The sequence below is a fragment of the Lonchura striata genome, chromosome 1, assembly GCF_046129695.1.
Source record: "Lonchura striata isolate bLonStr1 chromosome 1, bLonStr1.mat, whole genome shotgun sequence".
NCBI lineage: Eukaryota > Metazoa > Chordata > Aves > Passeriformes > Estrildidae > Lonchura > Lonchura striata.
The window spans coordinates 65,216,515-65,231,047 of NC_134603.1; the positions used below are offsets into that span (position 1 = coordinate 65,216,515).

Consider the following 14,533-nt stretch of genomic DNA (forward strand, 5'->3'; position numbering starts at 1 on the left):
TGTAGGGTAGCACAGAAGTTGTTGCAGTTTCTAGTTGTTGTGGATTGTATTTTTTCCAGCCATTAATAAAGCTTTCCAATTTTGGTGAATTTATAGGATGCCTATACTCCCTAATGCAAGAGGGTTATAGGTTAAATCTATGTCTAGTGAGAGATTTATTCACTTAATTACATTTTTCCCAAAAGAGTTTCATCACTATAGAAGATAATACGTGAATGGACCCAGGCTTTTGTTTTAGCTTTGGATCCCAGCAGCAATAATTCTAGACCATACTTGAAATGTAATCAAGGGTAGAGGGGTTCCTTTTATGCAACTGTAAGCATATAACACCACATGTGGCCCTACACATGCATACATTGACAGTAATTGCATCAGTGTTGTCACAACCATTAGTTCTGCTAAAATGACCACACATTTACCAGTGAAAATGAGACTAATTAACCCCTTCCCTGAACAACAACAAAACTAGGAAATAATGTAGTGAGGAACAAATCTTTTGTCAGTGCATGAACGTGGACAGTACTATAAAATTATCCAAGTTTGAATGAGGCAATTTCAGTGTATCTGTATGTATTCAAGAAGAATGGGTATTTCTGCTTTTCTATCTCAACACTTGGTGTCAGCTCAAGTGGTGAAAGGCTACAGTGCAGCTTTCAGTTGTCAGCTGCAACATGTTACTTTACTTTGGAGTTTTTTTAAGGTCACCAGTACCTGGAATCGGAAAGAGAAATTTTTGCAAATGTCCTGAACTGTTAATCATCCCATTTAAAATAGCACTTGAAAGAAGTCAAACATGATGAGAATTTTCCATCCTGAGTTGCTGGGTTCTTTCTGCTTTTGTTCTGTAAAGACACTTGAGCTTAAAAAGTCAGCTTAATCACTGTTTTGAAGGTGTGAACTGTGGCTCTTTTCCCACAAGATGCTGAGTATTTTGTTTCAGCTCAGTGCGGTGTGTCATCTTGTGCATGGCAATATCCTACGCACGTGAGTAGTCTTCTGCTCATTTTGAGAGTATTTCCCTGACCTGTTTAGTTTGTTTGTTTGGGTTTTATTTGGGTTGGGTTTTTTTTGTTTTGGTTTGGTTTTTTTTGTTTGTTTTTGTTTGTTTGTTTGTTTGTTTGTTTGTTTTTTTTAGCTTTGCTACGCAGGGTGGCACAGTTGGAATGCCATAAATAGGTTCCTAAGTATTACTCCTTCTTGCAATTTGCTCTACTTAGGTTCAGTGATGAATTTGCTTTCAGAATGTTTCCCAGAATATAGTCAACATAAGTATGTATTTCCATATATGAATCAACCATCTCATATCTGGATTTCCTGGCCTCCTGAATCAGGTTTCTACCTCCTAGAGGCTAGATAGTGACAAAAAGAGAAATTCAGGGCAGCCACTACATTTTCTGACTCAGATTTTATGCTTAGAAGCTCTACAAAATGAGATTGAAATGTAGAAGGATTATATGAAATTGTGTCTGTTAGTAAATGTTTTTAGTCACTTCTTATTTCTTGAGGTTTTGAAAAATTAAGGGTTATGTCATATACATCTTCTGGTGTGAATTTTCCAATCAATAGTGTCTTAAATTTATATCAGGATTAGCTAATGGGACATTTCAAACAACATTAGTTTCAATTTATAATTGTCACACCCATTTTGGTTTGAGCAAAATGATCCTCAGAAAAGATGGCAAGGATTGCAGCAAGTCACAAAGTACTTCTCTTAGCTCTCTCTCACATATGCAGCTTCTGGTTCCTGAGTTTTATTCATATTTTGTCTTCAATTATTAAAGCAGTGGCTTTTATACTGAGCTTTTGTGATCCTATAGGTTTTAAGGTTCCTGTTAGCTGCTTTTATTTTCTGATTCTAAAAATGTTGTTTATTTTATGGTTCTAAAAATGTCCTTTAAATGCTTTTATTGTTCCTTTTTCCCTGATGTTGTGGATTGCCACCAGCTTTGTTTTAAGGCTATCCCTCAACAGCTATTTATGCCTTGTTGCATCCATCATGTGTCAAATAGTTTCTCTGTCAACTGCCAGGAGCACTGAAAGCTCAATTGTCAGGATTTAAGGTGAATGAAGAGAGCCTTGACAGGCAGAAATGATGTTTCCTACATGAAAAAACATCCATTCATAGTTTCTGGGAAATCTTGGGGATGTCTGAGCCAACACAAGAATGTGGGAACAGCATGCAGCAAACAAGCAGAAAAATCTTTCACTCTTGAGTATTTCTGTAATTACGATCACCAAGATGGTTTCACTAAGAATTTGTGATACTGTGTTATTTCTAACTCACAAGCGATCAGATAGTCCAGTGTTTTACCAAAGTATGAACCTCGAAGGTTTCAGGAGTTCATGTGCCAAGAATTACTGGCTGTGTTCTTCATATTATTGTCACTGCCCTTGAGGAAGTTTCTGCAGCTTTGTGTAAAATGCTTCAATGCTCTTCCTAGGAAGCAGAATCGGAGCTATGCTGCTAAAGTGGGACATCACATCACATGAAAAACAAACAGCAAATAAATGGTGGCCAGCTTCATTCCTGTGGCTTTTCCCTCACAGCAAGGTGAAGTATAGACTGCTGTTCAGGATAAGTCTGATTTGCTGGGATACCTATTCCATGTGAAGTAAAATACTGTTGAAATACATTAATAGATTTATGTAAGTCTTCTGTATTTTGAAAGCAGACTGAAGTAATTTCAGATTAATATCTTCATCTAAATTTCCAGACAAAACTACAGTACTTGAAAAGCTACCCTTGATGAAATAAGGGTATATATTTTGTATAATAAGGCTATATATTTGTGAGCATTTACCATAGTCCCTGTCACCATAGTAACTGGTTTTGTGAACCCAGATTCACAAAATCATGTAATTCCCTCTTAATCACCTGAGTACCTCCAAAGTTCTGGGCCACATTTTTCAAGTAAATGTGAACTCACTGTACAGGCCTTTTATGAACTGCAGAAAAATTATCCTTTCTTCATAATTGTTTTTTCCTTTTGAGCAAGAAAGCTCTGCCAGAGGGTCTGATGATTTTTTTGTAGTCAGTCCATCAATCATACTGTGACAATACATTGTAGAGGTGGTTCCAAGAGTTTATACTGGAAACAGTCAGTTTCTGGGCTTTTGGATATTTGGAATCAGAGTACTTCATCACCACTATGGGTACATCTTATGTAGTTGACTCATTTTGACATGAAAGCATTTTGTCTTTGTTTCCTTTCACCTTGTGTTTTGCAATTACTCCAGAGAAACATATTAATATTAAAGAATTTGCAATGCATATGTGGTCACTGATCTGATCATACTTTATTTGTAGTTGATATGTTTCAAAATTAGGATCAAGGCCTTGTTTCAGAGCAGGAATTGGAGTAGAAACCATCAGATGGACCTCAGCATTGGGAAGATGTCTTCCAAGTGGCTCATCCTACCAGGGAGGTAGGCAGCTATACTCTTCGCAGGCTCAAGCATATCCATTTTCTGATAACCACAAGTCAGAGTAATTGACTCCTCAACCTTCCAATGGAAGATGGTGGAAGGAGATTGTTAGCCATGTGGGAGTGCTTGGGACCCATACACCTTGTGCTTAGATCTCTGGCACTCAGGATGGCTCAGGGATGGACTTGCTTGAAGCAGGTGTGGAGGAACTCTGGTATGTGGGAGATGCACAGGCTTGTCTACACACCTGCTCTCCTCCTGCCTTTCAAACCTACCTTAGTCCCAGGCAATGACAGCCCAAAAAGACTAAATAAGTAATAGCAGATTCAGTGAGCATATGCCTGTGCTTGACTCAGGCACCACAGAATAAGCCTAACTGTTGCTGGAAAGTGTGAGAACTGCTGGGTTGTGCTTTTTCAGCTATACTTTGTTATTCATGCCTTACAGTCTAAAATGCCAGGCAACATGCAAGTAAGTCAAGCTTACTTGATAGCAAATCCATTTTGTAAACCAGTTATGGACTCATCGCATGTCCATTCTCTGGTGCCTACAGGAAAAAGAGATTGGCCAGTGTCAGAGTGTCTGGGGTATATGACACACTGCTTCAGGAAAAAAAATTCTGTATTTTTTTTAAATGGTTACAAAACTACTACAAAGGAAAAAACAAACCACCATGGCTGAAGAGATCACAGAAGTACACAGTTTAAAGGCCAAATCTGATCTGGAAACAAATTCCACTAAATGAAAGTTAAACAAAGAATAATGTTTAAAAAAGACTGGAAGCAATGGCGTGTTATTTAAGGGAAAAAAAAAAGGCTAGCTTGTAAAGGCTAGCTTTTTTAGCACCATTAAGAATATTTAATTTATTATCTGATGTTACTTAAAAGGTTAGCCACTGTAAAAACTTGAGAGTGTGGAACCATCAGAACACCTAAGTGGGATTTTTCTTTTCCTGAAACAACCTTTACAAATTTATATTTGTTACACTGCTGAAAATAGCCAAGTGTTACACTCCAATTTCCAAGAATCAGAAAAGAAAATGTGCAGTAACTTCTGACCAGGTACCAGCAAATATCTCTGTGGCAGGTAGGCAGGCCTCATGGCAGTGGTGCTTGCTGGCATTAGCAGCATTAATTTGACACTGCAACACTGAGTCTCCCAGCAGGAGCTCAGAACATGTGGAAAGGCCAGAGATCAGAACTTACTAAGTAAGATTGGAAAAAGGGATGTTTGCACTCCAAAGATGCTGAGGTTAAGCTGGGTGAGCATAGCTATGTATGGTGCACAAGGCATTTGGATACCTTCGGCATGCAGTGGAAGGGTTTGGAAATGTCCAGGATGAGACATGTTAGCCTAAATCAGACCTCTTAGGTCAGATGAGCTGCTTGATGCAGAGCCTGTGGTCCTTGGGTAGCTCTAAAGAGGGATTTGCTCTGGTGTCTGCAGTGTAGATGTCTTACAGTGATACAAATTTCCATATGCACGCCCTTTAATTTGTTCCTGTAACCTCTGAATAAGATATTGCACATATTCATGGTAGAAATGCACCTCTGGCTGGTATTGTGCTGTCTTGACTGTTCACCATTGAAGCAAATCTTGTCGAGTTCGTGTCTGTTCAGGGAATACCTAAATATAAAGCTAATGGTCTGTGCCAGGTAAGAGGAAAATACAGTGACTTTAGGTGTTTGGTGTAACTTATGAGGAAAATACTGTATTGAAAACATCTCGTGGTGGAGTTGCCTAGACACCAGCTGAGGTGATATGCTAGTCCATGCACAAAAGCTTCCTGTGTTTGTTTTTTACTTTGCTTCCTCCTAGTGACTCCTAAGATTTGCTGCAGAAATAGCTTGAATTCTAAGACATGAATGATTTAAAAACTGATTCATTTTAATTTTGTATTTTTTCATTTGGTTAATTAGTTTGTGCAAATACAGTTTGAAATGTTTTTTCATGACCTGTTTGATGTTATGTCTAGTCCTCCTTACATGATTGCCTAAAATATGGGTTATTTTTTGCATTTCTTTCCTGGTTACTTGAATACCAGGTGGTGAATTTTCCTTTAAAGAACCTATGGTTAAATTTTCAGAGTAATTTGTGTTGTAATTAATAATAATACTAGGTTTTCATGGGTGTTTTTACAAATTTTTGGCACTTGTTCAAGTACTACAGTAAACAGATCTGGCTGGTCTTATTCAGAAAAAATATCCACAAAGTGGTTTTAAGATCATGTAGCTATTGATCTTCCCTCTCTACACAGAGAAATAACAGCTAATTTCAAAGAAAACAGTTACCCAAGGGTTTCTGCCACATTTAGAAAGTTACAGGCATTAGAGATTTCTATCAGTGAGAGAAGATACAGTTGTGTGTTAGAACAAACTGCACCAACAGGGCGCTTGCAGCATAGGATTTTGTGGATTTTATGAGTCCTTCTGACTGTTTTGCTCTTTTGATTACATGCAGAGCCATAATACCACCATTATTTGTAGTTTGCTCTGCCAGGGTGCCAGGTGTGACACTGAACACTTGTGGATGTGCACTTTGAAATGAGTAATGAGGGTCAACATCTCTCAGTCAGGGTGTGTGCTTCTCATAGGCTTTGTTCATCAAAGCATCTTTTCCTGCAGGAAGGTGTTTTGTGGCCAGTAGAGCCCCTGTTATTCTAAAACTGTTATGAGAGGGAAACACCAGGCATTCTGCTGAGCTGCCAGCTTGGCACAGCAGGAGAGGAGATTTGTTTGGTGAGGACTGACTATGACCCTTTGTAAGCAGACGGGTATTTCCAGAGTGTGTCTCCAGTGACCTGGACAGGGGAATAAGTGTAAGGGATTGTAATGCTTCAATTCAGATGGCTGAGTGTGAATGCCTACAGAAAGAAATGCTTTCCAATAGAAGGGGGGATTTTTCCATCGCCTGCCCATGCCAAGTGGAATTTATGAGATGCATTCAATTTTTTTTTTTTTTTTGTCTCCAGAGAGCAACTAAACAACAGTCATGTCAATGGGCAAGATCCTAATCACTCTTCCGCAAGCAGTAATGAGAAGAAGCTGGGTTCAGAATGAGTGCCTTTCAAGCAAAATGGTCAGAAAAGAAGTTTATGTGTATGTGACTACTGAGGATAAACAAGGCAGCTAGCAGTTAACATGTGCCCTGAAAATTTTAAATTCCTGCACTGTCAGTATAAGAAAGGAAACTGAAACAGTAAAGGGGACTGACTGAGGAAACTTTGAGAGAGAACTGTAAAAGATTGTTTATCCCACTGCTCTTTCTCATGCTGGCCCATGGGCTTAATCCATGGGCAAATCCTTCAATTTGGTGGATCTCCACTGGATTAGCTGCCCAGGTTGCAGATTATATAGTATAGATTTCTGACGAAAACATTGCTGTAAGGAAAAAAATAAACAAACAAACCAAACAAAAAACCCTAAACCTAAACCTTTACAGGGCTTTTTTCCATTAAGTTATGTTTTGCTGAGGGAAGAGAGGTTAGGAAGAAAGGTTAAATTTTTTTCTTGCTTGAATATATTTGATTCTCTAAAGTATTTATAGATTTTAGTTTGTTTTTATTTGAGTTTGGAATTGACAATAAGACTGAAACTGGGTACTGTGACATTCTGAATTTAGACTTTGTCTTTATGAAATAAGATATAAAATATTTCCTACCCAGAAAGCCTATATTTTTAATTTGCAAACTGGAACATTCCCTTCATGGATGTAGATGTAAGCTGTCACTTTTGTCATCAACAGAAATTAAAGAAAATTTGGGTTGTATTTAAGAAGCATATCCTTTTCTGTGGTATCCTTCTGTGCCCGCCTGAATGAGGACAGCCACATCTTTTTTTTCCTCTGTATATGTAGAGAGAAAAACATCTACAGAACTGCTGCTGCACATGAAGTTAATCCTGGAAGCAGGGGTGACTCCTGCCCTGTAACAGGCACAGCAGTTTACAAGGCCTTGGGAACTCTCACTAAAGCTGGTGGGAGATTTTCCATTGACTACTTTGCTAGCTGCATCTGACTCTTGATTAATAAATGGGGAATGTTGAAACACTCCTACCCAGAAATCTAGATTCAGCCTACTTTGATTTGCACTTCCGTGCAGAAAGGATTACAATACCAGTTGCAGAATTTAAATTTAAAAAAAAGTTACGTTTAAACAAAATTAAACAAAAATAAAGTATTTTCTGACTTTGAAGTAATTTTTAAATTTCATTCTTACAAAACCTATTCATTAAACAATAGCATGTTGCATCTTTTCAGTTTCCATAAAGCAGAAAACAATGTGATGATATTTCTAAGGCCCAAGATAAGCATCTTTCAATACAAGTCCAAACTGGATTTCTGACTCTGGGTAGCATGGCTCTGAAAAAATGCTAAAATTAAAAAAAAAAATTAGATGTAAATGTGCAGCTGAAAAATTTCCTTTATGAAGTGCTACCTAAACTTGATTAGGTAACTATGCTTCTGTCTTTGAGTCTAAATCTCCTGTTAAAATAGCCACATGTAAGTTTTTATAAGGTTTTTTTTAATATAGATCTGACTAGAGAATCATTGTACTCATATTTGTGAAAATTCATACAGTCTAAATAAAATTCTGAAAACAAATATAAAGCATATAAACCACAAACTCCTTGACCATATTTTGATATTGCCAACTAGAGATAGAAATGTTTGCATCAATTGGAATTAAAGTATGGAGGGAAGAAAACCTAACAATATACGTTGCTTTTCAGCTTTTTACAGCTATTTTCAAAAGGTAGATTTGAATAGATAGAGAGAAATTGATGTAAAACATATTTTAGAAGTATTTTAAGCCTAGCAGCATGGAAGAAAAGCCATGTCAATCAGCTGAATTTTGGGAGACTAATGGAAATGGTGTAGTATGGGAATAAATTTCTTTGCTACTAACCTGCTAAGAGCTACAAAAAGCCGATAGCAGGGAGGAGCATGGGGCTTCTTGCATGAGGGAAGGGCAGCCAGGCAGCAGCTTTTGAGAGCATCTCTCTTTTCTAACTTTGGGTCTCACTGTGTCCATAAAGTAGCTGAAAAAATAGTATCCTTTACCTTCTGCAGAGCTGCCAGTGGCACTGTGGAATGATAGTTCTAATTAAACTATTCGTTTGGGCTTTTGGGTTAGATAAGTTAGGTAATACAAATATTCCATTTAAATATATATCTTGATTTTAGAAATCTTTAAGCATAAAACTCATTACTAATTTTGTGTGCATTAAGCATATAAAATGAGACACAGGCTTCGTTGGGTTCAAAATTGATTTTTTTTTTCCCCAGTGTTTACTTTGAAGTGGAAAAGCATTTTGGCTCAGCTCTTGTCATAAAGATACAAAAGTCTCCTGGCAATTTTTAAAAATTATTAAACACCAGCTAACAGAGAGGTCTCAGAATGCAAACACACACAGGGAATTGTGGTCAAGTTGAGGGCATTTTCAGTGCCTTCTCTCTGAACGGGTTTCATGATCTATGTCAAGATCTGCACTCCTGGGGACATTGAGAGGACAAGGAGAAGAGGTGGCTGCTCATGGTGGGCCTTCAATATCCTGCAAAGATGGAGCTTGCAGCTTCTTCCTTCACCTTGCCAGCCTGGCAGCAAGGGACCTTTGCCGTCTTGGAGCAGATGGCACAGTGGTATCCATAGGTTTCATGACACAATTACACTCTCAGTAGTTTCCTCTCAAGAGTCCTTTGAAAAGTGGGAATTTGTAATAGTATAAAATGCTACTGCTCTTTGTAGCTGTCAGCTGTAGTAGATTAAGTTATCAGTTTTCTACTGCAAATCTTTAGTTCTGCTGCCAACAGCGACCTAATATATGGCTATAAATTTTTCTGGACTGTTATGAAGGTGTACTGCATTTCACTGGAATGGGGAATGTCTTGCACAAAGACAGACAGCATTAGGAATTTTGTGTGTAATAGCCGGTGCTCCCCTATCCATGTCAAAATGGAGGATGTAGGACTGTGGGCTGCAGAAGTCATTGAGACATATTGCAGTTTTCTATCCCTGAGTACCTGGATTTTATCATGGCAATGCTGCTCTAGTTCAAGAGTTTGTGGTATTCATTATATAAACCTTATTCTGAGGTTTTTTGCAGCTTTACTGGTCTGTGTGTCAGAAGTCATTCTGGGGAAGAAAATTCCCTAAACTCACAGCTATTGCTTTATTTATTTATTTTTCTTTTCAAGGTTAGAAATAGTTACATCAAAATTTAAGTCTGACCTGAAAAATTCCACCTCTTTCGCAAGTACTGGAGTCATAACACTTTTATAAGGCATTTGGAAACTCAAAATTCGATAGGTAGCTAATTTGACTCACAAAAGATTCTATTTCCTATCTAAGTAAATTAGAAATATAAATTGGTGGTTTCTCTAGCTCTAGGAACTGAAATAGCTTAAAAAAAAAGGCTCTAATTTATTTGGAGACTTCTGAAAATTAACCTTAAAGCTTGATTTTTTTTCACGTGAAAGTAAATTTTTAGTACTGAACTGAATGGATAATACATCAGTGTTGTGTCAGAGATTTTATTTCAGAACTGTTCTGCTATTTCTGAATTTGAATGAATTAAAACTAAATATAGTTAAAATACCAATGAGCTTTGTCTCACTCATTTATGAATTAAACATAGAGCTGTCACTATTTCTGAGCCTAAACAATCCAAAATAGTATTTATTGTTTTGTAGAATTCTGAAAATGTTTAATAAAAGTACTCACTGGCTCTGATATTCATGGTTGGGTGACAGCATCCCGTTATTAAATCCTATTCCACCATTTTTGCATTCCAGCTATAGTCATTTATAGTCTTTTGGTAAATTAAGTACTGTGGTAAGCAAGTACAATTCTAATGGAGAACTCCAGGTGCTATTCTTATACAAAATTTCACTTTTTACCCGGTGTTTCTCACCTTGCATTGAGCCTGTGTGGCACAAAGAGGCTAAGTGGGAAGGAGAACAGAGAAATTATCGAGAGTAAAAGAGGTTCAAACTCGATAATAGCCTTCAGCTTGCTTTTTGTTGTTGCTCTTGTCAGCTGACTCTTATGAAAAGATGTTACATGTTAAGTGCTCCTATCACCAAGTTTTTTAGCTCAAAATGTATTTTGTGTGTACGCATACATGTGAATACATAACTTGACCTACAGCTCACAGAGGTAAAAATAGACCAAGCTGGATACTTTGTTGTTGTTGATTTTCTTGGAATTGCACAACCTTTTTGCAGTTTTGTTTATATCAGTGTGATGATTCCAAAATCTATCCCATATGACTGTACAGATTAGAAAAATAAGCCACATCAGATAATACGTTAAAAATTATGCCCATAACCAAAAGACTCAACCTCCTTTCTATTCCAGTTTCCTTTCCCCTAGAAACAGAGGTATAATGCTTTCCTTCTATGTCCCTGAAGACAAAATTGGGACTCTTGCTTTTTCTGCTTTCCACCTTTTCTGTATCTAGATAAATGCAAGGAAAGAAAAATAAAGGCAGTATGATATCAGGACTGAAATTCAGAGCATGGTTCTGAGTGTTAGCCCTGGAGCCAGGTGGGTTAAGGGCTCCAGGTTCCTTCACTCGGGTGTCCTGTGAGACATACACGTGCTCCAGGCTGCAAAGCAGGAGGTGGAGAGAAAGACGGGGGAAAGGGGAGTGATTCAGTGACCAGAGAGAGCAGGTCACAGCCATGAATGAGGCAGGCTGGCAGCTCAATACCCAATACAAAAGCATCTGTGATTGATCCTGTCTTCAGCCCTAACAGGCTTTCTAAACTCTAATTGAAAATTTAGTTTCTATGAAGACGCTCTTCAAAACATTATGTCCAGGGCTGTGAATGCTTACAGCAACTATCCCCTGGCAAGTGTGTTTCAGAAGGATTCTTACTAATTATTTCAAATGGTTTCTTGGAATTTTTAAAGCCTAAATCCAAGACCTGCTTTTTCATAAGAGTTGCAGTTTTTTCTTCCTTTCTAGAAGACAAAAAATACCTACCATTTGCATAACTTCAAAAATTTAAGTTCTGAAGAAATTCAAGTCTCATTTGGGCCTATGAATCCATCTGTCTCATCTTGTACTTTCCAGTACCATAAGAGTTTTCTTCAACTGAGAAAAGTATTTATAATATCATTTCATTGGGCCTTTTTAGGGTAGTTTTTTAGTGTAAATCATCAAAGCCATTGCAATTGTTTCTTTTCCAATGTTTAATATTTGACTGCTGCACCCACCACCCAGCTCTAAAACCCTTTGCCTGTAGCATTTGTGTTTCAGACTGGATTAATAAAATTTTAAGGAATTTCACCACTGTCCTATGTTTCAGGACTTTTAACTTGAATTTGTCACATAATCTTTTGTGCAACTTATATTTAAATGCACATCAATCTTAATTTTCTGCCTCTTCTAGCAAGGGAGTATCCTCTTGTATAAAACAACACACTTTTAATGACACACTTTGGAAAACAGAGTTCATAGACTTTAAATGCTGGTATTTATTTTGGAATTCCACAGATCAGAAAGCCAGCTGTTTGGAGAGAATTTCTGAGCAGTAACATGTATGCCCTGGTTCAGTTTTCTTTGCTCTGCTTTAATTACTGAAGCTGATGTCTCTCAGATGTTTGTTACATTTTCTGTTTATATTAGTTTTATAAAGTTAATTCGGAGAAAGTCACTTGGGTGGAAAAGGTAAGAAAGATGACTGAGTTGAACCTCAACCTCTGAAAGGACTCATCTTGCACACTGCAAAACTGTAGTAGATGCACAACCTAGCATGGGTACCACAAGCTGGGTTAGATGGTGTTCACAAAAGGTAGTTCAGAGCCAACAAGGTGCTGTCAAGACATCAAAGAATGTGTAGCACAGACATGTCTCCAGAGACTAGTTGGCTTTTCATAGTCTGGCTCATTGGAAAACATCAGATTTCTTCTGGTTTGGGCTTCCTTTGTGTAGTACAGAGATTACAGCCTTATGTGCATAAGGCCATGGAAATACATGGTTGCTTCTTGCTGCCTTCTGTTTCCTTTGTTAATAACTTAAGCAAGGAGCAAAGCTGTTTCCCTGTTGAATACTGTGACCCTTAATTTGGATGCCCACTATTTAAGTAGATTATCTTAACTGAAACATATTCTGCTTGGTCTAAATATTTTGTAAACTGAAAACCCTCATAGTTTGCAAATAAAACTGGTCTCTCTGAAGGACAGTGTGATTTTAATTATATGCAGGCTTGATTCTGATCCCACTGAGGGACCAGACTGGCCATTCTATTTGGAACCAGGCAAATTAGCTTCTTAAGAACACAGCCACGTTCACTTCAACACTGAAAGAGAGTCTCTTGTGGGCAGAATGATTCAGGTACCCTTGTTGAAGTTTATTGTACTGTTTGGCAAAACTTGTTTCTATTGTTTCTTGTTTCTATATGAATTCTATTAATATCTGATATCCAAGTAGAACTTATGGCAAGGAAAACCAAAATATATCACACAGCAATAAAAGAGAAAAATCAGAAAATAAATGGATATTTTTCTTTTTATTTTTTCAGAATATTGCAGCACTTTCACACTACTGCTGAGGATTACACCATCATTTTCACATCTGGATGCACAGCTGCACTTAAACTGATAGCAGAATCATTCCCTTGGATACCTGAAGGCACAAAGCAACCCAGCAGTCGATTTTGTTACCTAACTGACAGCCACACATCTGTGGTTGGTATGAGGGGCATAACTGCTTCAATGAATGTCTTGTCTGTTCCAATAAAACCAAAGGAAATTTTGTTAGCAAAAAGCAGGTTGCCAGCTGAAGAACAAAGCTGCACAACACCTCATCTATTCTCTTATCCAGCTCAGAGCAATTTTTCTGGTACCAAATATCCCCTTTCATGGATACAGGACATAAAATCTGGAAGACTGTGCCCCATCAAACTACCAGGGAAGTGGTTTGTTCTACTAGATGCAGCCTCGTACGTGAGCAGTTCTCCATTAGACCTGGGAGTTCACCAAGCTGACTTTATCCCCATCTCATTTTATAAAATCTTTGGATTCCCAACTGGTTTAGGAGCATTATTGGTAAACAACAGGATTGCTCCCCTCTTGAGGAAAACCTATTTTGGAGGTGGAACTGCAGCTGCCTACCTCGCAGGAGAGGATTTTTATTTCCCCAGGAAATCCATAGCAGAAAGGTAAGGCTTTGTTTAACAAAACAGGATTTTTTTTGCTGATACTGTTTTCATCAGACAAATCTCTCGGGCTTGGCACTGGGCTGTGATGCATGTTCTTTTTATGCAGTTGGATAGGTATCTCACATCTGACTCAGTTTGTATTACTATTCCTTTTTCCTATGTAAACAACATAATCTGAAATATCTACCTTCCTTTTCTGATCTAGTTTGCCAAAACTGCTAAAAATACTAGGCTTCGTTTAGTGACATAAAGGTCAATTCATGCATTTTTTAAATTTGTATTTAAGGTACCTCAGTGGAAACTTGATTTGTTTTTGAAACTCTGCACCCAAAGCAGCCAGAGCAAGGTTGATCACACAGTGTAACTACCCTCAGTGAAATTGCAAAGTTAGTTCTATGTATTTCACTGGAAATGTGCAATGCTTTACCCTCAAGACAAAGTTTATTAGAATAACAAGTTCAGTAAAACACATTACCTACAATAAATACTTGCAGTGCTCTTACTCCTTGGCTGAGGTTCTGAAGTAGCTCTGAAGCTCTCCTACAGAAAATAGATGACACCTAAAGGGGGTCAAACATACACACATAAGAAAGTGCAGGGAAATAAGTAAGCTTCACCAGTTCCTGAACACACTGAAGTGCCACTCTTAGTGATGCTTGGTCTCTCTGCCCCTCTCCTTCATGTCAGCAACTTACATAAATGCAGTTGAAGGTCTTTCTGTCTCACATCTGCACAAAGGAAATGCTAGAGATCAGCATTTCATTACAGGATAATTGAACAGTTTGTGTTGGAAGGAACCTTAAAGATCATCTAGTTCCAAGCCCCCTGCTGTGGCCCCAGACACCTTCCTCTAGACTAGATTACTCAGAGGCCCATCCAGCCTGGCCTTGAACACTTGCAGGGATGAGACATCAAGAAACTTCTCTGGCCAACCTTTTCC

At 37.9% G+C, this 14,533-nt stretch overlaps 1 protein-coding gene across 3 annotated transcripts in view; it reads left to right on the plus strand.

Moving 5' to 3' along the window:
• The window catches only part of MOCOS (molybdenum cofactor sulfurase), a 210,249-nt gene that overhangs the window by 71,596 nt on the left and 124,120 nt on the right, over positions 1–14,533 (plus strand). For 2 of the 3 annotated variants that reach the window (XM_021528759.3, XM_077784950.1), the window contains one exon: positions 12,955–13,593. In XM_021528759.3, the coding sequence (XP_021384434.1) occupies positions 12,955–13,593 (639 nt within the window). Of the gene's footprint in view, positions 1–2,467; positions 2,552–12,954; positions 13,594–14,533 lie in introns of those variants that run through there. The other variant, XM_077784953.1, reaches the window with a different exon arrangement.